This window comes from Aspergillus neoniger (assembly GCF_003184625.1).
Source record: "Aspergillus neoniger CBS 115656 unplaced genomic scaffold BO87scaffold_24, whole genome shotgun sequence".
NCBI classification, from domain to species: domain Eukaryota; kingdom Fungi; phylum Ascomycota; class Eurotiomycetes; order Eurotiales; family Aspergillaceae; genus Aspergillus; species Aspergillus neoniger.
In genome coordinates this window covers 190827-218693 of record NW_020291152.1, presented here as the reverse complement: position 1 = coordinate 218693, position 27867 = coordinate 190827, and the positions used below count along the sequence as shown (strand labels likewise).

The 27867-nt window shown below is 52.3% G+C and overlaps 6 protein-coding genes across 6 annotated transcripts; 2 read left to right on the top strand and 4 right to left on the bottom strand.

Annotated features, from left to right (window-relative positions):
• Positions 1–1019: 1019 nt before the first annotated feature.
• On the bottom strand, positions 1020–3948 carry BO87DRAFT_460632 (uncharacterized protein). Its single transcript, XM_025629023.1, has 3 exons — positions 3477–3948; positions 1739–3156; positions 1020–1671 (listed from the first exon to the last, which is right to left on the bottom strand). Exons 1-3 carry the CDS (start codon positions 3499–3501, stop codon positions 1405–1407), a joined length of 1710 nt encoding a protein of 569 aa, XP_025477844.1. The 5' UTR covers positions 3502–3948; the 3' UTR covers positions 1020–1404.
• A 1913-nt stretch (positions 3949–5861) lies between these two features.
• On the top strand, positions 5862–7456 carry BO87DRAFT_108127 (uncharacterized protein). The gene has a single exon (XM_025617850.1). It carries the CDS (start codon positions 6063–6065, stop codon positions 7341–7343), a length of 1281 nt encoding a protein of 426 aa, XP_025477843.1. The 5' UTR covers positions 5862–6062; the 3' UTR covers positions 7344–7456.
• A 1835-nt stretch (positions 7457–9291) lies between these two features.
• On the bottom strand, positions 9292–10117 carry BO87DRAFT_312795 (60S ribosomal protein eL19; the record flags this gene model as incomplete). The annotated part of the gene is made up of 3 exons (XM_025619594.1): positions 9292–9441; positions 9569–9719; positions 9849–10117. Coding segments are annotated over 3 exons (570 nt in total), but the record flags the coding sequence as incomplete, so codon positions are not given.
• Positions 10118–10876: 759 nt separating this feature from the next.
• BO87DRAFT_108028 (putative translational activator) lies at positions 10877–19473 on the bottom strand. The gene is made up of 7 exons (XM_025617849.1): positions 19275–19473; positions 17104–19175; positions 16357–17041; positions 16108–16302; positions 12226–16050; positions 11596–12167; positions 10877–11543 (listed from the first exon to the last, which is right to left on the bottom strand). The coding sequence occupies exons 1-7, from the start codon at positions 19393–19395 to the stop codon at positions 10986–10988; spliced, it is 8028 nt and encodes a 2675-aa protein (XP_025477841.1). The 5' UTR covers positions 19396–19473; the 3' UTR covers positions 10877–10985.
• Positions 19474–19778: 305 nt separating this feature from the next.
• BO87DRAFT_313040 (putative ATP dependent RNA helicase) lies at positions 19779–24580 on the top strand (the record flags this gene model as incomplete). Its single annotated transcript, XM_025619602.1, has 10 exons — positions 19779–20544; positions 20603–21254; positions 21307–22200; positions 22247–22788; positions 22891–23023; positions 23073–23214; positions 23263–23647; positions 23696–23909; positions 23971–24301; positions 24374–24580. The coding sequence occupies 10 exons, from the start codon at positions 19779–19781 to the stop codon at positions 24578–24580; spliced, it is 4266 nt and encodes a 1421-aa protein (XP_025477840.1).
• Positions 24581–25001: 421 nt separating this feature from the next.
• On the bottom strand, positions 25002–27399 carry BO87DRAFT_408193 (NADPH cytochrome P450 oxidoreductase family protein; the record flags this gene model as incomplete). The annotated part of the gene is made up of 1 exon (XM_025626133.1): positions 25002–27399. The coding sequence occupies exon 1, from the start codon at positions 27150–27152 to the stop codon at positions 25002–25004; it is 2151 nt and encodes a 716-aa protein (XP_025477839.1). The 5' UTR covers positions 27153–27399.
• Between the last annotated feature and the right edge of the window lie 468 nt (positions 27400–27867).

Genomic DNA, 27867 nt, shown 5'->3' with positions numbered 1-27867 from the left:
AGAAGGGCGATATATGTCAAAGACAAGATCACAGATAAGCCAATCAGGTTCCTCCGATCACTGTGATCGAGTGTTTAAGTCATTTTGGGAGGGGGGTGGGATCGAAGAAGGGGCCTGAGCTTCATGCTTGCGCTTGCTTAGTGATGGGTGTGGATGTGCTGCATCTCGGCATTAGGGATGGGAAATAGGATCCGAAGGATATGACTTACTTACTTTACAGTATTATAATATCAAATATTTACACAGTATGTACAGTAGTAGGAATTTATATCAAATACGGTAGTATATTTGGGTAGTATATCGAAATTAAATTCTTCTCATTCTTGTCATGTGTCTGCTGACACTAGTAATCATCGCCACCAAAAATCCCTAGGATTTATAAGATCTTACAATCACATAGTAGTATATACTTAGTAGTAGTGGTGAATAATTCTCGCCTCACTTCACTAAATCCTTCTAAATAATTTTTGCAACAAGAAGAAAAATGGGTCATGGAAGTACAATTCCGAGCTGAAATAGAAGATAGTAGTAGGTATGGGCCTACTCGGACTTATGTACCCATATGTAAGAAAACCAAGATAGCTAAGCTACATCGAGTATGAGACTGACTAGCACGTACGTGTCAGATGCGTTGGATTTGATTTGCGATTGGGGAAGAGGAACAGTAAGGAAAAGAGAAAAAAAAAAAGTGGGTGCTGGTGCTGGTGCTGGTTCTTCTTGGTCTGGTTGGAAATGGACTCTTACTAAAAGTACCTAGGTATGTGATGATCGGATTCTTTTTCTCCGTTTCAGCTACACTTGTCTATCTGCTTGCTTGGTTAGTGTGGTGCTACTGCTACTGCTAATGCTCATGCTACTGCGAGGAAAGGAGGGAGGGGAATGCGTGTCATAGGTAGACAGGTACAGGTGGGTGGGGAGAGGTGTCTGTCTGTCTGTGAGATGCATGTCAAATAACTCATGACTGTTCGTGTGGAGATGATTTGAATTTGTTTTTGGTTTGTTCTGGATCGTCGGGTATGGTGTTTGTTGTTATTGTTAGAAGATGTCATGGTTACAATGGCATCTCACTCATACTGCTGAGAGACTGACGGCGCGGTTACCGACAGAATATGCATCGCTTTGCCTAAAATAGAGCGCATTTCCCCTTCAGGTCCTGTGCAACATCATGCATTTCTATTGTGGAGCAGTCTCTCAATCGTCTAGTCAATCTAAGACAGGAACATGATCCAGCCGCTGAAACCCAAAGCAAATGCAATCTGAATGTCATAATGCCAATACATCAAGCCGTCATAATACACTCTGATCATGCCATGCAATGTAGACACTGGTTCTGGTCGTCTAATATCAAATGCAAACAAAGTGGTATATGAAACAAAAGAGTCAAATCCTAACATCAACCCAGCCTCAGTTTAGAAACTGAGTTTCCGGTTGCTGTCGAAGGAGGTAGTGGAAGATGCGCCAAATGCCCTTCAGCGCTTCCACACGGTCTTCGCCGTTGAACAGGTCGTACCACCGGGTGCGTCGTAGCTGTAGAACATGCCACGGTTGCTCTGGCGTGTCGGTTACAGGCGGGAAGTTGCTGGACCCATTGGTGATGACTTCGAGATATCGTCGGTGTACGCGCAGATGAAGGATCGACACATGATGATTGATGGAGGACAATAGGTAGATCTGCCGTTTCAGTTAGTCCTATCCATGTAACCCAGACAAAGTAAGATGATCGGAGCAGGCCACTTACATCGTCAAATGCACTGTCAAGCGGCTTCCCAATCTGTATATACCGCATCCGCTTGTCCCAAAGACCGGGTCCGGGCTGGATAATCTTCCACCTGTCGCTGTTGCTCATTTTCCGCGCAGAGCTCGGTCGACGCGATGCGAGGAACGGGTGCTCGTACTTGGAGCGCTTGCGAGCATATCCCGACTCGGATGGTAGCTTGTCCTCCCCATGTGTCTCCTTCTCATTGTCACTGACGGAGTCGTTGGGAGCGCCGCCCCATCGGGGCACGGTTGTCCACCACTTGCCTTCACCTGGTCTCACCTCTGCTTCCCCTTGTCTCGCCCGTTCTTGAGCTGTCAGGAGCATGGCACCCACCTCCCGAAGCAAATCACACACCTCTCCCATGCCAGAGCCTGGGGCATCATGTGGCCCGCGCCATGAGGTCTCAGGTCGGCACTGCGCTGCAAAGATAGGCCCCTCCATTATACCGCTTCGCGCCAGTTGACGGTCCTTTGGCGATCGTGCGGTTTGGAAGGTGTGTCGAACAGGAAAGAGCAAAGTCTTCACAGCCAACCGAGGTGGGGAGATAGGAGGGGCCGCCTGGCAGCCAAAGGGCCAAGCAGCCATTTCGGCCAACGCTCGAACGGTCTCCTCACGTACATCCTCGGGCATCTCCTGTCCGGCACCAAGACGGCGACCCTTGTACATAGTAACCATTTCCTGCTGTGTATCTGGCTGCGCCTGAGAACCGTCTTTTGCCGCTTCTGCAGGCGGCGCTGGGTCCACGTCCATGGGCGTTTCCGTATGGTCTTGCGCCGCTGGCAGTTGGGCATCCCCATCCGTCTGCATTTTGTCTGCGCCCTCCTGCCCTGCCGGTGGGGGCGGCGTTTTCGGGCGCTCGTAATACTCGTCCAAACTGGTGTCCCAGTATTGAGCCATCCGTTCCAGGCCAGTCCAGAACTTCCTCGTTTGAGCCACACGCACCCTTTGACGGCCCTCGCGGGGCGGCAGTCTGCCCACCTCTCTGAAAGCGTCATCGTTATCCAGCAGGAGCTCGTTCTGCAACGCCTCGAATCGGTCTCGGGAGGGGTATGAATTGCCATTGTCCATCAGGATGGGACAGCCATCCTCATCCACCGGGGACGAGCGGGCTAACGAGTTATCCCAAGGGAGCGGAGGAGCCGTGTTTGACCCGCTCGGACGAACGATGTCTGCTGCGGACACATCCTCTTCTAGTCTCAGATTGAGCGCCTCGAATTTCTGCGGGTTGATATCCTGTGGCCGTCGGATTGACGCCAGCACTTCACTCAGTCTCGACAGAGTAGCGTCCGGGTCCTTATCCGAAAGTTCCGGCAGGTGGTAGATGGGGAAGTCAAGGGGTGTGGGGGCGGGAGGAGGACGGCGCTCTTTCTCCGGCTCTGAGCTCACGGAGGGTAGGCCTGCATCGCGTGTCAGTATGTATCAGGGGTTGGACTCTGTGAGTGCGCTCAGGTCAGTCAACCTGGCTGACAGGCAGGCCTGGAGGGTTGGGGGCCATTCAGTTGGCTCTTAGAAGCAGCTGGAGACGATGGGACAAGGCGCGACCGGCTCAGCGACCGGGTCTCTCCATCATCACACCACCACTCTAACCACGTTCTGATGGGCCCACGCCATTTCCGCACAACCCATAGAAAGTAAGAGGGAGCGCACAAAAGACGAGACGAATCTAAAGGATGCAAGGGGAAGGCGATTGACGACCGAGCGGGAGGGAGAAGCTTACCCAAGGTACTACACCAGCCAAACATGATGCCGTAATTAGATTGCGGGAAGGCGGAACGGGAACCAAGTGATGGTTTGTAGTACTCTATGCGCCAAATCGAATCGAATCAACAGTTCAGAAGGGATGCGATGTGGGTACGATGCGAGATCTCAGCACTAGACAAAGGCTGAGTCGGTTTAGTTCATCACTTTGCGATGTGAGGCTAACCGGCAGTGGGGGAGAATAAAAAGAAGCACACGAGACACACGGAGGAAAGACAAATAAGAGGGCGGAAATCAAGTAAGTAGTGGGAAGTAGATGAACCAGTCAGCGGGAAGAATGGGAAACTTGATCAACTAGTGGCTGAGTTGGAAATTGTTGGATGGCCAGATGATTGGGAGGGTTGGGTGGATGCTGATGTTGGATAAAGACAATGATGGCAGTGGAGAGAGAGAAAGAGAGAGGGGGGGGGAAGTGCATGCATTGAAATAGGAAATAAGATAGTAAGTAGTCTAGTAGTTAGCAGTGAAGAAAGAAGGTCAAATGGTCAAATGGTTTAGTCGCCTTCAAGTTTGCCTTAGCCTCTCTCGTTACTCGTTAGTCCTTGACACTCCCGAGCTTCATTGGAATCCATCATTCTCCTTCCCCTCCAAGTGGAGTTGGACCCATTCAGTCCATTCCCTTTTCTCTCTCTCCTCTCTCCTCTAATACTAGTTATCCATCCATTTCACACTTCCGGGATTCCTCTTAACATTTTTTTTGCCTCTGGGACCCAATTTACCCGTCCGTGAAGGGTACCTGGCAAATTTCCCCGGGCCCAAATATTGCGGGGGAAGGAAAAAGTATGGGGATAACCATGGCTGCCCAGCGCCTTTCCCATTCTTGGGCTCTTGCGAAAGAACGGAACATTCTCTCTGGCTGTGATGTCAATTGACTTCCGATCCACCTTTTTCTGATGGCGTTTCGACCAATACGTGACCCCCAGATTCTGGGTGAAGGAGGGGACTTGTACACCGTAGTAGACGTGATCCCTGGATGGGAAGATGGAGATCACAAGTCCCGCGGTGGCAATGCTTTTCTCTCTCTCTCTCTCTCTCTCTCTCTCGTCTTCTGACTATTGCACAGGTGCACTCCGTCCTTATCCGGGGATATATCATCATGCATACATACGTATACATTATTCCAGGGCACCTCGTGGGTGATCCAGTGAAATTTAAAACCAGAGAATTGAGTCTAAGTCTGATTTGCACCCCGTAGATGCCACTATAGCTGTCAATGTCAATCCTCCAAACCCAGACCAACTGGTCAATTCTTCATCCGAAAGATGGGAATTGTCCCAATCAGGCTAGATCATCCTGACTCAGCCTGCACATGATGGCACTAATGTGGAAGTGGATTAGCGGTGGCTGACTGGGATGTCCCAAAAAGAGTATCTCAGTCACGGGGCCCCCACTTAATGGTCGCCATCAGCCAATGAATATCTGCCAATCACATTTTCCTCACACTTACTTAATTAAACCAATCAGGGCAATTGCGCCAATCAAGTCGTCTATTTCCATCTCCAATCTTCTCCCTCTCCCATCTATCTACTACTCATCTATCCATCTATCCCATCTTTCCCTTCCTCCACGGTTCAGCTCCATCAGATAGATGAATCCATTCGATGTTCCATGTTGTGATTGACTTTGGTTCTCTAGGCTTATCCCCCTCCCCCACCCCTTCCATAATCCAATGAGACAGACCCGTTCCAACGTCTGGTGGTTCCTGACCACCCCCCCCAAGGGCCGTTAGTTAACATAACGCTAGGGGCGAGGGGCCTAAACCCCCCTCTCTGGCCAGCGACTAATGCCGCCCAGCACCTTCGTCAGAGCTGCCTCTGCATCGCGGATTGGATGTCTTGGATGACTGCGGTTTCATCCACTTCCTCAAGGGCAGCAATCTCTTTCAATCCCCCCTACTTCCTGTCGTCACAGCCGGTTTGTTGGTTCACCTGTACATGGCGCTTGGCCAAACACAATGCGCTTCTTCTTTTTGTTTGTTTCCAGGGTCCCTGGTCCTCTTCTCTTCTCGCTCTCATCCCTGCTCCTTCACAGCCTCTCTCTTTTCTCATAGCTTCTTCAATATATCTGAATCTCTCTTCTTTCTTCACGTGTGATCGAAATCTCACGCGTTTTTGGCCCTCCCGCCTCACCAGCCTATCCTGAAACGGGTGCACCACCTCCAGGCTATTGCCTCTGACATCTGCTGTCATGGCCTGCCCGTCTCCTCCCGGTAGAGAAAATCAGCAATGAGTCGGGCTTAGCATGTGTGTATTTGCTTTCTCCGACTGTATCCACGGCTTCCGTTTGTTCACTCTTTCCACACCTTCGTGAGCCGGTCATTCACTACTACTACTACTACAACATCAAGTACTACTACTGCTGCTGCTACCATTGCCGCGGCCTCCCCCGCTCGTTTACGCGCCAGCGGCCTCAAATCCAGGGATTCCCTCTTTTTTTGCACTTTATTATCATACCTGGTTCTTCATGCAGGCCACGTTCTTCTCTTCTTCCCCTCCTTGATCCAGCAAAGTACTTCTTGCGTCCTCCGGCCTGCGGGCTTGGCGACATGTCCAGGTCGAGCTCTGCGGTTCTCCATCAGAGTTCGAGATGTGCAACTGAAATTCCTCGACACTCCAATATATTTGTGTCTTCGGCGCCAGTAATCACCAGTTCTTCCTTCACCTCAGCCGCGTCCTCTCCCTCATTCACGAATTCGGTCCCCGCGTCCACGACCGAAAGCTCATTGTCCATCGAGCCCTCTCAGTCCAACACATTGCACTCAACAGCTGCAGCAGCAGCAGTTCTTACAGATGCCTCGACTACACCGTCGTTACAATCATCGGTTGTTGACTCGGTGGTCGAGCCTACGACAACTGCATCTGCGACCCTAGCAGATCCTAGCGACTACAATCTCATACAAACACGTACGGAGGATGGCACTCATTTCCATATGCCGGTATCGGCGCAGACAAGTTCATTATCAAGCTATCAAACACAACCGTCGACATCAGAATCCTCCACCTCTACCTCATTCATTCCACACTCAGCAGTAACTAGCGCTGTCACTTCAGCCAATGGCACGTCGCATGGCTACATAGATCAATCGGATCATGGTGGCTCTCACGCCTCACTGGGCGCAATCTTGGGGGGCGTTCTAGGAGGCGTAGCTTTTGTTGCTCTTGCGCTTGCAATAGGTTATTTCGTGATGCGTCACAAGCGGCGCAAGCCCCGTGACGAGCTGGCCACTGGCACGAGTGAAGAACACCTGCAAGATGACCGCAGTCCGGCTGCTTCCTCAGCAGGCTCACATCAAGTATATCAGTCGTGCGGGTCATCTTTCACCGACCACTCCTCTACCCCCTCCAGCCCTCTGCGCGCTATGTTCCCAGTATCAATTCCTGCCAAGAGCTACCAAGCGCGTCGGACCCCTTCCGGTCCAAACCTCCTCTCCGATGCAAACCCTTTCCTAGACTCTGCGGAGATCAAGTATGTGTCGCGTGGTAGCGGCGTGCCCAGCAACGCGGGGACGCTTCGCAACCCGTTCGCCGATGCAGCTCCAAGCCACACTGTGGTCATGCGGCAATCATACATGTCACAGCGACCCACGTCAACTGCCTGGTATTCCATGCACAGTGATCGCAGCTTAGGGAGTACACTCCACCTACCTGGGCGGAGCAGCGCGGGTAGTAGCCTGCAACGACTCAGCTACCCGTTCACCGCGGCCGAGCTCGAAGCATGCGAGCCCGTGGCCAGGCTAAGCACGCGCAGTGATCCTTTTGATCTGGAATGTCCACCCCACGCTATGCACCGGCGTAGTTCTACCGTCATACCCATAGGGCACGTCTAAATTACGGCTGACGAGGGAGAAGAGAGAAGCTTTTTGCTGCCCACACACAGAGTGTAGGACATGAAGAAGCACACGAGATATGCGACATGAGTCCACGCTATCATCTGCAATTAAGCATATGGTATTTCCGTCTAGGTCGTTGAACGGGGGATGCGGAAAGAGAAAGCAGATTTCACTTCAAGATGACTGTATATGTATTTTATCTTATGATTGGTGTTAGTTGTTATCAGACATGGCACACAGGTGGTAGGTAGCGAAGGGTAAGTAAGTAAGGGTGCCATGCTGTCACAGCTGTATTTGTATGTGTACGATAATTACATGTGCAATTGTCGTGTGCGAATACAACATCCAATGAATTTCTGATTTGAATACCATGCTATTTACTTTATAAGAGTATTTGTAGTACACCATGATGAACTACAAGAAACTCCATGACATGTTCAGCTAAAATATACATTCATGTTCTGAACATAGTACCAGTACCACTACTAATTGGAAATGTGAATGCAACACTTGTACTTAACAAGTACTAGTAGTCCAACCAACACTCAGCTAACTTAGACATTAAACCAATAACCATCTCTCAGATTATCTACTCCATACCATTTCTCTAGTACTAGTATGCTTTATCCATTCAATGATGATTCTGAAAGTGTGATAGTGTGGTGATAGTAACAGATATATATATATTCTAGTCTTCTACATCCGTAAGGCTATTTACTTAGTACCCCCGCGATTCCCCACCACAACCGCCGAATTTAAACTGAAAGCATTACTCGTAGTAGGAAGCACCACTACTAGCTAAGAGAATATATAATGCATACTATCGCAGAGAGATTATTCAATATAATACGTAGCAGAACTGAATAGTATGAATTTCCCAATTTCCTTGAATTATTCCAAACAGAAACACAAAAAACCACTGAACCTACGGGTTAGTGGGGGGACGGAGGAGGAGGAGAAATTCACACACAGACCAACGCAGATTCGACAGCCGAGAGAGTAGAAGCGATAAATCAGAAATAAATTGGAAAAGAAAGTGAGTTTTTAAGAGCAGAGCCATCGTAATCAAGATTATAAGAAAGGACAAGAACAGAATCTCCGAGGACAAGACAAAGGAAGAGACAGGTAATAGCACATTCTATGACTAGATTTACTGAAAGTCAAGAAAGTGGGGATATCATACTTAATCCATTCCAGGCTGAACGAATGTGAGGGGCAGGTTGGTTTTGACGTAATCAAAGGTGAAGAGAGAGGAGGGGAGGGGGTTTTGACTGACATTTCAATTAGTTTAGGTTGCAGAAACTACAAGAGATATACGTTCTAGACCATTACAAGGAACCAGCGTCGTGTGTTAACCCTCGGAATGATATTCAGGATGTGCGTTACGACGTTACATGTTCAGTGCAGAGGTAAAGAAAAGAGGAAAGAAGAAGAAGCAGCGGGTGCTTTGGGAGAAAAGCAGCAAGAGGGACAGATTATATCCGGGCGGGAGTTGGGCTGGATTTGATATCGGATAGCAAGCAAGCAGTGCAAGGGCGAATTCTTTTTTTTTTTTTGCACGGTCCAGGAAAGGAAGAAAAAGTTGGCGAAAAGGATGAAGAAATAGTAAAAAAAAATTGGAAATTTCGTATCACACAAAGCGCCATGCCATTGTTTTGCTTTAACAGTTAGGTCTTTTTCCTTTTTTTTGCGTGGTCCTTTCACATGCTCTTCCCCGTGAAGAGGAAGAGACGGGGATGACGATGATGGTGATGATGGTGCATATCCTTGATCCCCAACCCTGTTCCAGGCTCCCGATACGATCCAAACAACCCCGTCCCGGATGAATCGAGCCACCGAGCCAGACCTGCAACGAACACGGAGTGGTCGATCAAAGTCCGTGGGCTGATCGATTCCCTCCCCCGTTTCAACCTCCGCACCGCCCAAGTTCGTTATCTGAGAGGATTTACTCCTGAGCCTCAGCAACGAGGGCGTTCTGCTTGGCCTCCTTGCGCTCCAGACGTCTCTCACGGAGAGCCTTGTTCTTGGCACGCTTAGCATCCATCTCCTCCTTGAGGACGCGCTCACGGTGACGCTCAGCCTTGGCCTTCTGGATCTGTAGTAGGGAAAGAGATCATGTTAGCCCCTATTCCCTCATCGTCCAAATAAAACAATCGTATAAACCCGTTCCGTCTCATAGTATCCAGGGTATATCGAAAGAACAACATGGCGGCGAGACTTACGTGCTCGATGAGGGAACGCTTGTGCTTGAAGGTGTTACCCTTGCTCAGGTGGTAGAGCTCGTGGTACAGGTGCTTGTCGATCTTGCCGGAGGCACGGTAGCGGACGAGCAGGCGACGGAGAATACGCATGCGGCGCATCCAGAGGATCTGGCTTTAATCCGATATCCATCAGCACACATCCGTTTCATCATTTCTCCTTCGCAGATGATATCTCGCTGAGTCGTGGGCGACCGAGAAAAATCCTTGCAACGGCACTCAAGGGTGAGGACAATGTGCATACCTGGGCATACGAGCCTCCTTGGTACCCTTGCGCTTACCGAGACCACGGTGACGGCCGATGCGGCGGGCGGCGGCGAGCTCACGGGCACGGGAGCGGGAGTGCATGGTGACGGGCTTGCGGATGATGAGGCCATCGCTGACGAGCTTGCGGATGGTCTGGCGGGAGTTGGCGTTGGAGATCTCATTCATCTCATTGGGGTCGAGCCAAATCTTGCGCTTGCCGCAGCCCACCACGGAGGCGGCGAGGCGCTTCTGGGTGCGAAGGTTGACCCTGTGTGGTGCAAAAAAAAGCAGTCGGTCAGCATGAAGTCCAAACCGATCGGGGGGTTGTTGCTGCTGCTGCTGCGAAAAAGCGCCATCTTGAGGCGAATCCGGGGCGTGTGCACGGGGGAAGAGGGGGAGGATATACAGTCCAGCGACGAACAGTAATTCCCCCCCTTGATGCAGCAAAAATCAAGAGCTGGAGATGGACTCACATCTTGATGTCGGCGTATCGACGGTCGTTGGCGGATGATGTTCGTTGCACTCGTCGACGGGTAGAATTCCCAGGGCGAGGAGTTTGAGATACGGCGGCTGATTAGCTAAGCGGTTGTGTCTGCTAAGCGAGACCAGCAAAACCCTCTGTTAGGGTTCGTGCCCCAGACGCTTGTCCCGATCCGGGGAACACCACCGGGAGCCGCAACGGCGCCTTACAGCATCCAGCTGGAACATGCTACAGATTCTGGGCTGATTAAAACGTGGTATGGATTGGAATTACTATCTATATCATCACACTTATTGGATGTTCACCTTCTCAATTCACGACTCGTCTTCTATCCGTCGCTCGGCGATGGACCAACTCGGGCAGATGCGCCATTCCGGCTGGTCCACGTGATCTCCGCCTGTGTACTTGTGTTGTATCAGTTACGTATGGATGACTGAGGCTGACATCAAATCCGACCATGGAAAACCCGCGGAAACTCAAAACAAATGCATTGCTCATCTCATAGTATGTATCAACATGCTTTTCTTTTCATCATTGGAGTTGGAGACCACGTCACCCAACTCCTTTCCCTACTCAAACAGAAGGGTATAGATAGTAGCAGATAGAGAGAAGTAGATCTAAATCGTCTCAGTGTCTAGCCCACCTCGACACCACTTACTCATCCCCAAACGACCCATCCCCGAGATCAACCTTTCCAATGCTCCACAATTCTCTCTCATCCTCTACCTCATCATTGGACAGCCCCAACCCTCCTTGTCCACCTTCCGCTTCCTTGCGCTCGCGGGCCTGGGCGGCAAGACGGAGCGCGACACGCTTGAAGTAGTCCGACATGCTCCGCTTGGGTCCCGGTGGCAGCGAAGCTCCGGGTCCGGCCATGTACTTATCGAAGACTGCACCTTCGGATTCCTCCACAGAGAAGATCGCCAGGAATGCTGCCTCGGCCGCCAGCTTGACAGGAATGACCACGTCGCGAACGCTGGCGAAGATCGGTGGCGCCAAGAGGGCCAGGTGAGGCCGAGTCAGCTCGGGGTGAAGCCGGCTGACCGTGCGCATCACCACCAGGGACAACCGCCGCGTATCAGACGGCGTACCGGGCTGAATGCAAGGCGCCAAGGCCTCGAAAATGGCCTTGTTGTCTTCGAAGTTGCGGTTTTCATCCTCGATCAGGAGGTACTTTCCGGCAGCGAGGACGCTGTTGTCGGAAATGAAGGGCTGCGTAGGATTAGCATCATTTCTCGAATAGGGTTGGAACCTAAGTACTCACATCCTTGTTCGTGACACCCTGGCAGATCATAGCCTGAGTCTCCGCGGAGAAGTGCTCCGTCAAGGACGACGGAGCCTCAACCAACAGGGCATTGAGACCCAGAATCGATGCGTGGGAAGGTGTGGCAGCGAGGACCCGGTTCTTGATCAGTGGGCCAGCAGTGGCGGCCGGGAGGACCTTCACTAGTGCACCAAGCAACTTCGCATTCGTAATAGCGACAGCATCAGTTTGATCACTGGCATCGTCGTCAATAAGAGCGAGAATGGCGTTCTTCGATGCCTCGCTCATGTTGGCGCCGGCCTTGCCTACCACCTCTTGAAGAGCCTTCATCATCGCGTTTCTCACACCGACATCTTCCGTCTTGGTACCCGTGATAAGCTCTGCAATGAGAGGGTCCACACGGGGTGTCAGGGTGATCAGGATACCAAGACCCTTGGCGGCCCTGTTACGCAGAGTCTCGCTGGATGCATCAGCCAAACCACGTGCGAAGGTCCGTTGAAGCTGGGGCAAGAAGGGCTTGACAGCGAGGGGAATCTTCTCCAGAAGCTTGTTGAGGGTGAAGAAGATAGCGCCTAGTGTAGCCAATTAGTATGGAATTTTATTCAAGCAGAAGTAAAGAAAGCAACTTACATTTAATCTCCACCGATCGCTCGGACACAACACGAATGAGGGGACCAGTGATCTGGGTCACGAACAGCTTCAGAGAGTCTGCGCCAGTGCGATCGATGATGTCGCCGATGGCGAGAGCTGCCTGCGTACGCTGCTCGACGCTGCCGTTCAGAAGACCTTGCAAGAAGATAGGCAGAATGGCTGTGATACCCTTGGGCAGGCTGAAGCCAGGAAGGCTGGCACCCGGAACCCCGACACTCCGCAAGGTCTGGCGAGTGGAAATGGTAAGGACTTCCATTTCTTCTTTGCGCAAATGTTTCGTGAGTCCACTGAGCGCCGTCCACGCGGCCTTGACGACATCCTTGTCGCTGTCATCGAAGGAGATGAGCAGGACACGGATCAGATCCTGGTGGTACCTGGAGTAATCGATCTCTGCATTCGAGAAGAACTTGTCGAGATGAATGGCTGCGGTAGCACGGCGGTGATGGTCATCATGCTTCATCAGAGTAATCATGACGTTCATCATGACATTCAAGCCATCGTACTCGTCCACCGAAACCAGGATCGTGTCAAAGGCATTGCTCAGTTCTTCGCGGTGAGCCTCGTCCTCAGTGGACACAATCTCGTCCATCAAGGAGTTGAGGATGGTAGGCAGCTTGCGGGTCATGGCAGAGCCGGCGACTTCGGCCAGGGAAGCAAGAGCCTTCGCGTTGAATGTGGAAATGGGAGAGGTGAGGAGCGTCGGGATAAGGTTGGGGAGGATGATATTCGCGCGGGTCTGCTCCGTGAGGAGGGTCAAAAGTGCGGACAACGCCTGCTCTGCATCCTCGTTGTTTCTCAGAAGAAGCAAGAGATGAGGCAGGACCTGGTCCACTGCCTTCTTGCCCAGGATCTGCTGCAGGGCGTCGAAAGCCTCGGCTGCAGCCTCGCGGACATCTTCGTCATTATCAACGAGCGCCACCCGAACTGTCGAGATAAGAACCTTCTCGTAATCCTCGAGGGCCTCGGCGGAGGCGGAAGTAATGAGTTCTCTCAAAGCAATGCAAATACCTTGCTTGACATCCACGTCGGGCGAAGTCTGGAGACCTTCTTCGAGAGAGGGAAGCAGAGCAGAGAGAACCGACTCGCCAGCCTTCTTGATAAGGTCACCAAGCGCGTTGCTAGCAATGACCTTATGCTCCATGTTGGAGGAACCGAGACGGCGAATAATGAGCTGAGACAGAGTGGGAACCATGTCCTTGAGCGTCTTAGGAGAAGCAACAAGTGACTTCCAGACGGCCATAGCAGCGCTCTTGACCATACCCGAAGTATCGCAGCGGCAGATAAACAGTGCCGACAAGACCTTGTCCCTCCTCTCCTCTCCAAGAACCTCCAGCAGCGACTGTCCAGCTTGAGCCGCTTCTTCCTCTTCCTCCTCGGCATCGGCCTTGGCTGTGATACCAGTGAGACTGAAGAGAAGATCACCAACCAGCTCGACGGAGCTCAATCTGATGCGGTAACTGTCATCCGCGAGACCGCGCTCAAGCTCTGGCAGAAGGAGATCAATGGCCTTCGATGAGAAGTTCTTGACGAGCAAGCGACCTGCCTTGAGAGAGGTCTCACGAATAGATTCGACATCGTCAGCCAAACCGGCAAGGATAGGAGGAATGATTTTGCTGAGATAGGCGGCGAAGCTGTTTCCGAAGCAGGCGGGAAGGAAGATAAAGAGCGTCATGAAACCCTCGCGAACAGAAGCCTTGGAACTGGACACATTCTGTAGAATAGTAGGCAGCGTCTCCTCGAGTCTGGTTGTACCCAGACCTGCCAGAACCTCTGAAAGAGCTTGAGCAGATCCCAGTCTGTCGCCGGCTCCGGTATCCGACTTGAGCGTAGACATGAGGTTGGGAATGAGGTCGGGAAGAGCGTCCTCTCCAAGCTTTTCGATAAGGGAACCGAGAGCCTTGGAAGCGGTCGCACGAGTAGTCGGCACAGGGTCGACGATAGCAAGCTGCAAGCCCGAAACAATGATTGGCAGATGGGCTGTGAGGTCCTTGCGCTCTGTAAGGTGAGCCAAACTGCCAATGATCTGAGCAGATTTACGTTTCGTGTTCGACCTGTCGCCAAGACCACGTTCAAGAATGCGAACAACAAGAGCCAAGGACGGCGCATCCAGATAGTGGACGAAGGACACCTTGATGAGGGAATCCAGGGCCTCATCGGTGTACTTGGTGGGGTCGCTGAGCGCCTTCAGAAGTACATTAACCAAGCTCTTGACTTCGGGGTTGCTGATGACTTCGCCGAATCGCTGAAGACTGCGGTTTGCAGCATTGCGCACTTCCTTGTGGGTATCATTGAGGACCACAGTGAGCGGAGGGATAATGTCCGGAAGGCTTGCCGCGAGTTGCTGGGGATCGAGGTAGGCCATCGCTCCCAAGAGATCACAGGCTCCCTTCTGACTGCGCCATTGTGTGTCATCAAGACCATCGAGAAGGGTGGGAAGAATTTGCTTGACACCATACGAGCTAAGGTTCGAGAAGCAAGCCTTTGCTGCATCAAGGCAGGCAGCACGGACGTCGGGGTTGACATCACCGAAACCAGCCAGAAGCTGGGGAACAATCTGGATGACATAGGGCTCGAAGGTCCGTCCAAGAATAGCGGCAAACAGCTCATATGCCAACAGAGCACCTTGTCTCTGATGAGGTTCCTTCTTGTTCTCAGTGGCATCACGCAGATGCGACATGACTTGGAATTCTCGAAGGGTGACAATACCCCTACCGCTGACGATACCAGCAAGTCCATAAGCCGCGCCACGCTGTGTAGCATATTTCTTGGACTGCAGCAGCTGATCCAGCATTTCTTGGACGTACTCACCACTCTGAGGGCGCGAAAGGCGGATCAGAGGCGGCAGACATCCCGAAACGGCAGACTGCACACTCTCCGAAGGAGTAGGAAGAGTGTCCAGCAGCCTCTTGATGACTGTCTGCAGACGCGTATCGTCCGCTTTGAGATGCTGGGCCAGGGAACCATACAAAACAACAACGGCCTCGTTAAGAAGATCAGACGTCTCACTTCCTTTGTCGGAGGTCTCCAAGGTTGTCTCCAAGAGCTTCATTAATTCCTCGACCTTCTGTTGCCCACGGGCAGCAATGACAGATCTGCCGCTCTCCGCCATCTGTGCGCGGACGGCGGAACTCTTGTCGATAAGAGGACCTCTTTCAATCAAGAACCGGAGGAAGGAGACGATCTGCTCGCCTTCAAAAAGATTTGTCATAGCTCCAAAAGCGAGGGCGATACCACTGCGTAGCTCCCAATGGTCTGTGACATCCATCTTCTTCGGCATACCGTAGCTATCTTTTTCGGGCACCTTAGGCTGAATCTCAATCGTGTATTTGGACTGCAATTCGGAAAAGATCCGGTCAAACATCGAAGGGTTCACCGCAATTGCATGAGCCAACGCGCGAGCGCCAGCACCACGAAGCTGTGCATCCTTTGAGGAGAGATAGGGAATGATCTTCTCATAAGAGGAGTCGTCGACTTCCAGGGCATTTTCTTCCCAGATATTCTCGGCGATCTCAGCATTCTCCTCCACGTGGTCATGGCATTCCAGCCAGATGTGTTCAGAGAAGTCGAGATCCGTCAGGTCGATCTCAGCTTCGATGACCTGCAACACCGAGGTACGGACAGACACATCCGTCACAATTGTGCCCTTGAGGAGAATGTCAAGCTCATCCTTAGTGATATTAGGTGAGATGCACCTGCAAACATCGAACAGAGTATCCTTGATAAGCTTGTAGTGTTGAGTGTACTTCTGCATCGATGCAAGCAAAATCTTCAGGACTTCCACACGAGGAAGACGTTCGTCGGCAACTAATTAACCATGCATTAGCCTTGAGGGACACTCCGTCAATTTTTGGGAAAACTCACAAGAACCCGAATGGAAGGACAACACTTCCAAGGCAAGGAGGACTTGCTCGCCCTCTTCATCACCTCTCTGTTCATCGATTCCGTTCTTGCTGAGCACCAAGAAGAGCAAGGGGAGAACGTAGGCCAGAGACGTGCTCTCGAAAGGACGTTGCTCGGAGGCAAAACGCAAGCGATAAAGGATTCTCGTTACGAGCTCTGCCGATCAGTTAGTGCAAGCTTCCCACATAGCCAGAACATCAAACAACATACGTCCAAGTGCCTCTGCTTCCATCTGCGGAGGCAGGTAACTCTTGCCAATAGCCCGAAGCGTTGCAATACCCACGAAAGGCCGCAAAGGCCCGAGACGCGAGGACAACTTCTCAGCGCACTTAACGTACACTTTGGACACAACATCACCAGCGTACAAGCCTGCACCGGCTTCGGTCAGGGAGAGCAAGGAGCTCACGGCGGGGTTGATCCAGCCATCCGCGTCGATGGCGGGCCCATCCGCGAGACCTTGAATGATTCCACATCCCCTTTCGATCTTCTTGATCACTTGGAGGACTTCCTCGCGGATCTTGGACTCCTTGGCAAGTTGGGCCTTGACCTTGGATTGCTCCTCAGGAGTAAGCTTCTTCTGCTTCTGGCCCTTCTTATCAGCCAATTGTGACCGTAGCTCCTCCTCCCACTTGAGGATGTCGTAGTCTTTAGTGTTCTTATCAAAGTTCGACTGCTTGGACTTCGTGCTGAGCACGTCGACGAACATGGTTCCCTCCGGGGTACGGGCGATAGCGACATCGGTTGCCGTGAACTTGGACAGGCGCGAAGTATCCAGATCGTCCTGGATCTGGCCAACCAGTCGGGGAACCATAGCATCAGGTGCTACGAACGCCAATTCACCCGCAGCACTCCAGATTGCGGCATCGATTTGGGGGATTTTCGACTGAACAGGGTCCTAAGAAAGTATTAGTTTGGACTTCCTAAGTTGCGATTGACGAGTATTGGCACACGACATACCTCATGCAGACGAGTCAGCTGCTCCAGACACTTTTCGGGGAATTCGCGCACAAGGTTGCCGGGGTCAATGCCGGTCCTCAAGCAAGACGCAATCCAGGATGCGCTGGGAATAAGCTCAGGGCGACATAGGACGAGCAACTCAACGAGTTGGTCTTTCAGAGAAGCAGTGACGTTGTCTACTTCCTGCACACTAGAAGCAGGAGGGCACAGAGCCTTTACAACGAGATGGAGGAACCTTTCGCTTTCTGGTCCTGCAGAGACCGAGGCAGATTCTTTCTCGCCAGTTCTAAAGGAAAGTATCCAGGACCACAGAGCACTTGTGACTGTCCGGCCCATACCTGCCACATCCTTCAAATGAATTTCTGACAAGGTCCGAGCAGCTCCATCCCGGAAACTGGTGTGAAGTCCAGGGGCGGCGATATTATAGATGAATGCCTGGGCCCAGGCGGTCTTGGCTGCGTCCTCAGCCTTTCCGAACTTCGAACCGGTAGTGACTGCAGCAAGTGCGCGCACAGCCCACTGGATCTCGATTTGGATGGTCAACTTTGAGTAGGCCTTGGGGTTGAGGAGGAAAGACGGCTTCGGGTTGAGCACCATTGATTGAGCTACAGTTTCCTCCCATGCGGGCTTGTCAAAGCTCTGCAGCGAGGAAGAGCGATCTAGAAGGGCGAGATACACATAGGCAGTTGACAGAGAGCCACCCTGAGCAGAGGGAAGAGGGTTGGCGGCAACCTCATTGTACAGCTCTTTCATCTTGCCGAGGAACTTGTTCACAAGGGGCTCGACATCAGTGCTTGCCAGAGTCGCAGGTTCGACTTGCCACATAACCTCTCCGACATTGAGCTGCCAGAGCTTTTTGAACGGAACACGCTTATCGGAAGATCCTTTCACAATGGCATTGATGACGTCGTCGCTGACCTTCACTTGAGACTGGACAAGGAAAGCCAGGTGCTTGCAGAATGATTTGATTTCCTGTTCCAGAGCGGCCTCATTGGATTCCCTGTTGAAAACGGGAACAAAGCCCTGTACCACGTCCTTTGAAAGATCGGCCGAAGGCAATATCGCAGCGACCGCTTGAGCGTACACCGCACGCTGTTCCGGATTGGTGATCTTCTGGGTCTTCAGAGGGTTGACGACTTCGCTCGTGATCTTGGTGAGCAAGGCCTGGTCCTTGGATTTCGCGAGAAGGGACTCGAATGAGCGAACAGCACCCTGTCTAATGGCTGGATTGTTCGACTTCATGCTTGATAACAGGTGCTTCAACAGCCGCGAATGCAAAAGCTCGGACATATCAATCTCCTCCGGCAAAGAGGCGCACAGCGAAGGCAACAAGCCATTGAAAACAACCTCGGGAGAGCGCAACATGGCCTTTTCGAAGGGTGGGATCAACTCGGTAGCGAGGTCATCGTAGCTAAGGAAAGAGACGAAAAAGTCGCCCAATGCATCGGCGATGTGAGCGGGAGGCGCGGATTTCGCACCAGCCAATTCCTTGACGTAGAACGAAATGATTGCCTTCTTTTCCCCTTCCAAGACTGGCTTCTTGGCGGGAAGACGCGCGCAGACGCCGGAGATGACCCCCAAGAAAGGTGCGTTCTTCTGGCCAGTAGTCGAGTCGCTGGTCAACCGGCGGACGGATTCACGAACAGCATCCTCGCCCCAAGCGGTGGAGGAAAATGCAGCGCGTAGAGCACGTCTCGTAACCCGGAGGGCAGAAGCCTTCACTGCGGGTCTCGGGTTGGAGGCCAGACAGATATCTAGGGCCTTTGCATCGACGGCAATGGTGTCCAGAACGGCAGAAAGAGGGGTTTCGGAGTCACCTCCCAGGATCTGAAGCACCACCGAGCACCATTCCAACAACACGAGGGCTGGACCAGGCGCCAGGCCAGGTTTGGCAGCCTCCACCTGCAACTTTTGGGTGAGGTATTTCAGATCGTCGGTCGGGACGGGCGCCTTGAGAAGCGAGCGGAGACATTGCTGAACGGCCTGCCGCGAGGGACGATCGACGTAGCGAGGGTAAGTCTTGAAGAGAAGGCCGATTAGAGGCTGGTAGGTTTGAGGTTGTAGACTAGTTCCTGTTTGGTGGACAGATAGTGAGCACAAGAGCACGAGAGCATCATATTGGGAAGTGAGAGAGTGAGAGTCAGAGAGAGGGGCTTTTGTTCTTCACGCACCGATTCTGTCACGGAGGTCCTGGAGAGCGCGAATTCTGCGAGCAGTCGAACTCGAGAAGAGAACGACCTGCAGACTCCCCAGGTCCCCTGATTCCACCTGATCCCATGGAAAATCGTCCATGATAGTCTAGGTGGCCTGAAGCATGCCCGGCGTGAGGAGCAATGGGCACGAATGGGGCCGCGGATGTTGTCATAAAAGTTTTGCGGCGTTGTGGGGGAAGCTCCGCCGCCTTGCCTTCCTTCCTTCCTTTGCTGGCTGTGAGTCGGAGGACCCGCCGCCAGTCTCTCCTCCATGACGAAGAACCTCGCCCATTTCTTCCCTCATACACCCCCCAACTCAACTCTTTCTGATTTTATTTGCTCACTCTTCCCCTTGAGATTTCACTAATGATTCTAGACATTACCTTTCTCACTTCCTATCCTTAGAGCATTCTCTCCTTGTCCGCCCCGGCGGGAAATCTTGCAGCAGCCCACCTTCCCCTCCTTCAATCTCACTTAACCACCATGCCACCTAACAACAGGAAAAAGAAGAAGCCCGCCTCCAATCCGGCTCGAGGATTTGCCACGGTCTCGGTGCCATCTAAACCCAAGCCTACTGAATCGTCAACCCCAGTCTCTACCGCAGACTCCAAGTCCGTGTCCGCAAGTGATCGTCCAACGCCCGTCGAGGGAAAGCAGCAACCCGCAGTAGACTCCAAAAGCGAAGCCGCCCCCTCATTACAGAACTATACTCCCGAAGAACTTGAGAAACACTTGGAGGAAGCTGAACTTCAACTCTTGGTTGAGAAGTATGCTTCCAAGTGCAGAAGTGATGCCGCCCGCCAAGTCACAAAGTTGGAGACAGAACGCAGAGTATTCCGGCAACAAGCCGTTTCTGTAAACCTGATGGAGTGGCTTCCCACCGAGGTGCTACAGAATATCATGCATCTGGTTGAGACGGAAGAGCGAGAGCTCAGTCCATTACCCGGACGGGATTCGGGAGGTCAGAAGAAAACTGTCTCCGAGGAAGAACTATATATGAGACTCTGGACCCTGAAGGAAACCCTGCTTAAACTCGGCTTCCCGGAAGAGAAAGTAAACGAGGCTTTGAAGCATATGCTTCTCTACTTTTCTGGTAATTTTGCCACATCCAATAGGGAGGTGGTTTGCAACCTGGATGAGGCTCTAGATTGGCTTGCCTTGCATTGCACTCTCAAGGAATTGCCTTCTTACATGCAGACAAATGCGCAGCAGCGCAATGAGTTGGATAGACATATCTCTTGGATAAATGGTAATCTTAGGTGCCTGGTATCCCGTAAGGATTGGATGGCTAACCTGACTGACATCAGATCGTGAGCCATCACAATCCTCCACCCCAAGTTTGGGCCCAAATAATAGCAAAGTGAAAAAGCCCAAAAGCCCTGTAAAGGAGCCGAGCCCTGCCCTCCAATCGAGCCCCTACGACTCGGACAGCTCCCTTGACCCTGACACGCTCATACCAAAGTATCTGGACCTGCAGACTCGCCTGTATGGCCTGCGACCGGAGCTATTCGACCAACCCAAGAAGGGCAAGAAGGGAGGCCGTAAGCCTGCTAAAGCCGAGCAAGACCCTCAGGTCGTGAGGTTGCAACGCAAAATCACTAGCATTGAAAATGATGTGCTGTTTGACCAGCATGAGGCCGAATACAAGTGGAGAGAGAAACTCGACGATTTACGCAAAGAGGCGGCTTTTGTCCGGCGCTCACAGCCGGAAGAGAAGCCTGTTCAAGAGGAAGCTGAAAATGCAGAGGAAACGGAAACGAAACCAGAGAATGGCGCACAGCCGCTTGACAATGAAGAGGCTACAGACTTGTTAGGCGACATGTTCCAAGATGAGGAACCTGTCCTGGAACTCGGTGTGATAACGGAGGAGTTAAAGAAGGCATCTGTCAAAGTGCGCGATTTCGGAAAAGGGACTGGACTTAGCCCCCGGCGAGTGCTAGAAGAAACGTGCAAAGCAAGGTATGTCTCGCAGTTAAGCTGGGGATGATCGACAACTAAGTCATCTGGGTAGGGACACGGGTTGCAAGATCACGTTCAAGGACATGTCCGCTTCGTCGCATTCGAACAGACAAGCTCTTGAAGTAAGATGGTCCAAACCTCAAGAGGTTCCCTTCCCTTTTGTCTGGGACACTACCACACATAACTCGAACGCTTATGCGACATTCGTCTCGATGGACTCGGTGGCGACTCCAAACTCTCAGCAAGCGGAATCCTTCGTTTCCACTCTTGCTCTTTTCATCCTATTCCCGCAGAACTCCAAAGAAGGAAAAGCATACCTGCGCCTTCCAGCGGTGTGGCGAGAGCTTTGGACGGAGTTTGCGAATGCGAAGAAGTTGCAGGAAGACGAAGCTGACAAGCAGACCGTCAAGGATCTGAAGAAACTCATACAGGATAACCATGGGGCCTTTGAAGATGATGTTGTCTTGTCGCATAACTTCCGGAAGCGAAACGGAACCTCTAGCAAGCCGGAATCCCCAGTACGGGGAGCCAGCGTAAAGGATAGTTCTGAGCCTGACGAGGAGTTGACTCGGATCTGGACAGAAAAGTCGTCTACGGCCTCATTCCAGTACATGGCTCAGGGCAGGATGAACCTGCCCATCTGGAATTTCCGCGACGACATTCTCAATACTCTTGACACACATCGTGCACTCATCATCTGCAGTGAAACAGGAAGCGGAAAAAGTACGCAGATACCTTCGTTTATTTTGGAGCATGAAATGAAGCAAGGCCGACCGTGCAAGATCTATGTGACGGAGCCTCGCAGGATCTCGGCCATTTCCCTTGCCCGAAGAGTGAGCGAAGAACTAGGCGAGAATAAGAACGATGTGGGAACGGCGCGCTCACTCATTGGCTTTGCTGTCCGATTGGAGAGTAAAGTCAGCCAAGCTACGAGGCTTGTATTCGCGTATGTTCTCACCCTTGTGAACTTGGGAACGAGCTGACCCTGGCAGGACCACCGGAGTGGTGGTGCGAATGCTTGAGCGCCCGGACGACTTCCGCGATATCACTCATGTTGTTCTCGATGAGGTCCACGAACGTTCGATTGATAGCGACTTCCTCCTCATCGTCCTTCGGCGGTTGATGCAAAAGAGGCCCGATCTGAAGCTAATTCTGATGTCGGCCACACTTGAGGCGCAGCGCTTCTCCACCTATCTTGGCGGTGTTCCGGTACTGAATATCCCAGGTCGGACTTTCCCTGTGGAGATGAAGTTCCTAGAGGATGTCATCGAGATGACTAACTACCGGTTGCTGGAGAATGAACCCAACGCTGTGGAGGAGGAAATGGATGAATTAGCGCTGGAGACGGCGCAGGGCGACACTGCCGGCAGCCTGATGACTTCGCTCGATGGATATTCCAAGCAAACCAAGGAGACCGTGGCAAACTTTGACGAATATCGCCTGGACTACCAGCTCATCAAGCGGCTGGTTGTGCAGATCGCTTCGTCGCCTGAAATGACACACTACAGCAAGGCCATCCTTATCTTCATGCCCGGTATGGCGGAGATTCGTCGGCTGAATGATGAGATCCTGTCGGACCCGACTTTCCAGCAGGGATGGATTGTGCATGCGCTGCATTCATCTATCGCCAGCGAAGATCAGGAGAAGGCTTTCGTGGTTCCTCCTGAGGGTATGAGAAAGATTGTAATTGCCACCAATATTGCAGAGACAGGTATCACCATCCCGGATATTACTGCGGTGATTGATGCGGGCAAAGAGAAGAGCATGAGGTTAGTAGAAGATAACGTGATTGAGTAATGGACTAGCTAACTTGCCCAGGTTTGATGAACGCCGTCAGCTATCTAGGCTCGTCGAAACGTTTATTTCGCGCGCTAATGCGAAGCAACGACGTGGACGAGCTGGTCGTGTGCAGAATGGTATCTGCTTCCACCTGTTTACGAAGCATCGTCACGATAAGCTGGTATGTGTAGCGACCACGGCTGCAAAATTTAGTACTGACTAGTTGTAGCTCGCAGAACAGCAGACGCCCGAGATGCTCCGGTTGTCTCTCCAAGATCTTGTGCTGCGTGTCAAGATCTGCAAGCTGGGTGAAGTGGAACCGACGCTGCTGGAGGCGCTCGACCCGCCGTCATCCAAGAACATTCGCCGGGCAATCGATTCGCTGAAGGAAGTGAAGGCCCTGACAAACGCGGAGAATCTGACGCCTCTGGGTCTGCAGCTGGCCAAGCTGCCACTGGACGTTTTCCTTGGAAAGTTAATCATCCACGGCGCCTTCTTCCGCTGTTTGGACGCGGCCGTCAGCATCGCCGCTATTCTGTCCTCCAAGTCGCCATTTGTGAACACAATGGGCTCCAACACCCAAAAGGACATTGCTCGACTGTCATTCCGCAAGGGTAGGTACTTCCCAATTACTGTTTCCTACTTGTCACTAACAAATTTAGGCGACTCTGATCTGCTGACGGTATACAACGCCTACTGCGCGTGGAAGCGCGCACGCAACACACCCGGCGTGAGCGAATACGCCTTCTGTCGCAAGAACTTCCTCAGCTCGCAAACACTGCTTAATATCGAGGACATCAAAATGCAGCTGATTGTATCAATCGCCGACACAGGGCTATTAACGCTGGACCCATCCCAGAAAGCGCTCCTCAACCGGTACACTCTCCCCACCCCCATCATGCCCCAAACCCCTACTAACAAATATCTAAAAATACAGTTCCCGATCCAACAACCGACGCACCTTCTTCACCATCCCGGAAGAATACGATTTCAACAGCGTCAACGATACCATAGTCAACTCTGTAATCGCCTGGAGTTTCTACCCGAAACTGCTCACCCGCGACGGTAAAGGCTGGCGCAACGTCGCTAATAACCAAGCCGTCACACTGCACCCCACCTCGGTGAACAAGCAAGCCGACGCATCGGCCATAAAATGGGTGTCTTATTACCATATCATGCAGGGACGGAATAAGAATTATAATGCGTTTGAAACGACCGCTGTGGATGATTTCGCTATTGCGTTGTTGTGCGGAGAGGCTGAGTTTAAGGTACCCCAATACCTCCTTATACATACCCATCAATTTAAGATTAAAACTAATAACATCGAAAATTGGGAACAGATGTACTCCGGCGTCATATCCATCGACTCCAACCGCATCCGCTTCTCCCTACGAGATTGGAAATCCATGCTCGCGCTGAAGACCCTGAGCGCGAGACTACGCGAGATCCTCCAGAATACGTTCCGGGAACCGCATCGCGTGCCGTCGTATAAACAGCAGCAATGGCTGGGTCTGTGGCAGATGATTTTTGCTCAGGTGAGGAAGTAGTCGTCTGCCTACCCTGGTTTCTTGTCTTTGGTTGGGTTTGGATTCCTTGGTTGGTATGTATGTGTTGCATTGGGTTTAGCTTTCTGGAAGATGCTTGTTTGCTTGTCTTGCCTCTGGACTACTAGACTTGGTTTGGACAATTTGGGATTGATTGTATTGGGCTTCTGGTTGGGATGAATTGAATTGAAATGGGCTGGGTTTGTATGGATGAATGAAATGCGTGTATGTATGTATAAGGACTGGATGGTGATGAGAATAAGAAGAAGAAGAAGGATGGGATGAGAAAATGAATGTATATGATATGAAATCTCGATAGATGGATATAAACTCTAACTCCAACATAAACAAAAAAATTTGTTGTTCATAACCAGATGACCTCACGATATCGTTGAAGAAGAAGAAAGAAAGAAAGAAGAAGAGGTCACCCCCAAACATCCTCCTGCCACTTCCCCCTCTTCTTCAACCCCTTACACCACTCATTCCACTGCCCATCACCCTCATCCCACCCCTTAACCCTACACATCTCCCCACCGACCCTCTTCTCCACCTCTCTCGCCATCCCCGCCCTCCCACAAATATACAAGTTGGCCCTCTCCTCCACCAACAACCTCACCACCTCATCCCCACACTCGACAATCTTATCCTGCACATACTGTCTCTTCACTCCCCCATTCTCATATCTCGAGAACGCCGTCTCAATGCGCAACTTCCCACCCAACCCCTCATTCAACGCCTCCAGCTCCTCCTTATAGATATAATCCTCATCCGGGCGGCGACACCCGAAGAAGAGGATCATCTGTCCCACTTCACGACCAATCTGCTGCAGTTGGCGACGTTCGGAGATGAACGCCCGGAACGGGGCTAGGCCCGTGCCTGCGGCGATCATGATGAGGGGGGTGTTTCCGGTGCGGGGCAGTTTGAATTTACTTTTGCGGAGGTGCGCGAAGACCTGTTCGCTGTTGAGGGCGTTGCTGGGGCCGTTGAGGTGGTAGGCTAGGCCGTATGGGTGGGGGGTGGATGGGGAGGTGCGGTGTTGGGATAAGGCGAGGAGGTAGTTTGAGGTGATGCCGTGGATGAGTTCGTCCGGGTTTTCGGGGACAGGGGTGGTTGAGACGATGGCGGTGATGGAGGGTTTGCGGGGGGAGAGCACGCTGCTGGAGGAGATGGAGTAGTATCGGGGTTGGATGGGGGAGAGGGTCTCGACCAGGTAGGATAGAGGAAGGGCGGACCAGGCGTTGTCTGGGGAGGCGAGTTGGAGGAGACGACTGAGGGTGACGTGCGTGCGGTTGAGGAAGTTGGCGTAGCTGGTCTTGTCTTGGCCTAGTTGGAGGAGGTAGGACTTTGCTTCGGGGGTGGGTGCGAACTGTGCTAGACCGAGTACTGTGTCGCGGTTCACGGGGGCACAGATCTCCAGGTAGTATCGGAAGAGGGCTGCCGCGGTCGTGGGGGTGGGGATGCGCACTTTGGTGGCCGGGTCGAGCGATTTGATGGAGATGGGCACCTCGCGGCGTGCAGTAAGGCCCAGTACCTGGAGGAGACGCTCGACCTCGACGTCGGGGTTGCTGGGCCAGATGGCGAGGTGATCGCCCGTCTTGTAGGTGAACTCAGGGACACTGGACAGGTCCAGCTCCATGTGTAGACAGTGGCGGTCTGAGACCTGGAAGAGCTCACGGGTGCTGGAGATAGTCACTGGCCGCACGGGGGAGCATTGTGCAGATGCCCTGCTAGCATCACGGGCATCTGGCTCGCCGTGGTTCAGATCAATAGGCTCCAGGGACTCGTCTTCCTCGACGGATAGGGTGGGCAAGTACTGCATCTCACCCTCCTCGAAGCCGAGCTGGGACTTGAACATGGCGAACAGCTCGTCCTTCCAGCTGATAAAGTCCTCCTGCGTGGATCCCTCGGCATCATTAGCCCTACCAACGGTCATGAGGGCCTTTGCGCCTCGACCATCCAGCGCCTGAACGACCACGTCCACGACGCGGTTGTAGAACTTGTAGTTGCTATTCCCCAGGCCAAACGCACAATACCTCACATTGGCCAGCGAGACATTTTCCGCCTTGTGAATCCAATCCCAGAACTCAGCCGTGTTATCACTGGGATCTCCTTCGCCATAGGTAGACAGGATGAAGATCGCCAGCTTGGACTGAGGTATCTGAGAGATACTCTCCGGGTCATAATCCGACAGATCCGCCGTCAGAGTACCCTGACGGAAGCGGAGGGCAATTTCACGCGCCAAGCGATGGGCAAAGCCCTCGGCCGTACCGGACTGCGATCCCCAGAAGACGACAATGTTCTTGTCCGCCTCTTCGAGCTTTTGGGCAATGTTGCGGGTCTCCTGGTGGGCATTGGGGCCGGCGGAACCGGCCATCTTCAGCTGGGGACGTTCATACCAGAGGTAGTTGTAGGGGTCTGGCTGGTCCCAGAGGATGCCGCGCGACAGGTAGGTCGTACCGGCCATGGCAAGGAGAGTCAGGGCGGCATAGTCGGCGGCTCCGGTGGGAGTGAGGACTTTGGTCAGCTCCTGCCAGAGGGCTGGTGATATCTGCCATGGAGACAGAGGGGAGGTCATGATGATGTGGATGAGGATGAAGTGCACTGAGCAGAACCAGCCAGTCTGTCAGTTATACACTCTGTAGTTTGGAGGTTAGCAGAAGATGAAAGGGCAGCTGCTGGATCTATAAATCGATCCATGAGAGGCCATGACACCATGATTTCCGATGGGTGAATTGGCACCTATGACCGACATAGTGGAGATGGGAGCGGCGCAAGGAAAGAGACACGAGACACGAGAAGCAATAAACCTGAGCAAGAAGCAGATGCAGACACAGAAGCAGAAAGTTGGGGATCCCAAAGAAGAGAAGATGGGAAAGAAGCGGCAATGTTCCCCGAGGGGAAAATTACCCCATTTGGGGACAGGCGGCATCTTTTTCCATTTCGCCCATGCACCTTTCTGCATGTCTTTCGCCTCATCCATTGTCCAATACGGAGTAGTTTAACCCACTTTAACCTCCCTCTCGGTCCCAATATACCCAATCCAGCTACTTTCCCCCACGGTCCCTGTACTTACTTCTTTCTCTCCATCTTCACCCCCCGCGCAGCACAGACCAAGAAAGCAATCAATCAAACTACTATCAATCTATCCCCCGCACTTTGTCCACTTTCTACCCCAGCTCGGCTTTCGGGGCGTTACCTCCCTTTCCCCTTTCGTTATACTAAACTTAGATGAAAGGGATATAGCATGCTGCATACCTTTCCCCCACGGAACGGACACATCGGTCTCGCTC

Bases quoted from the DNA above. Each gene is read 5' to 3' on its own strand.
- BO87DRAFT_460632 (XM_025629023.1), bottom strand. From the start codon at position 3,501: ATGTTTGGCTGGTGTAGTACCTTGG. The intron at 3,157-3,476 runs GTAAGCTTCTCC...CACGCGATGCAG, and splicing joins TGGCTGGTGTAGTACCTTGG to GCCTACCCTCCGTGAGCTCA. The intron at 1,672-1,738 runs GTAAGTGGCCTG...CTGAAACGGCAG, and splicing joins TTGACAGTGCATTTGACGAT to ATCTACCTATTGTCCTCCAT.
- BO87DRAFT_108127 (XM_025617850.1), top strand. From the start codon at position 6,063: ATGTCCAGGTCGAGCTCTGCGGTTCTCCATCAGAGTTCGAGATGTGCA.
- BO87DRAFT_108028 (XM_025617849.1), bottom strand. From the start codon at position 19,395: ATGGACGATTTTCCATGGGATCAGGTGGAATCAGGGGACCTGGGGAGT. The intron at 16,051-16,107 runs GTGAGTTTTCCC...ATGGTTAATTAG, and splicing joins GTCCTTCCATTCGGGTTCTT to TTGCCGACGAACGTCTTCCT. The intron at 12,168-12,225 runs GTAAGTTGCTTT...TGGCTACACTAG, and splicing joins GCGATCGGTGGAGATTAAAT to GCGCTATCTTCTTCACCCTC.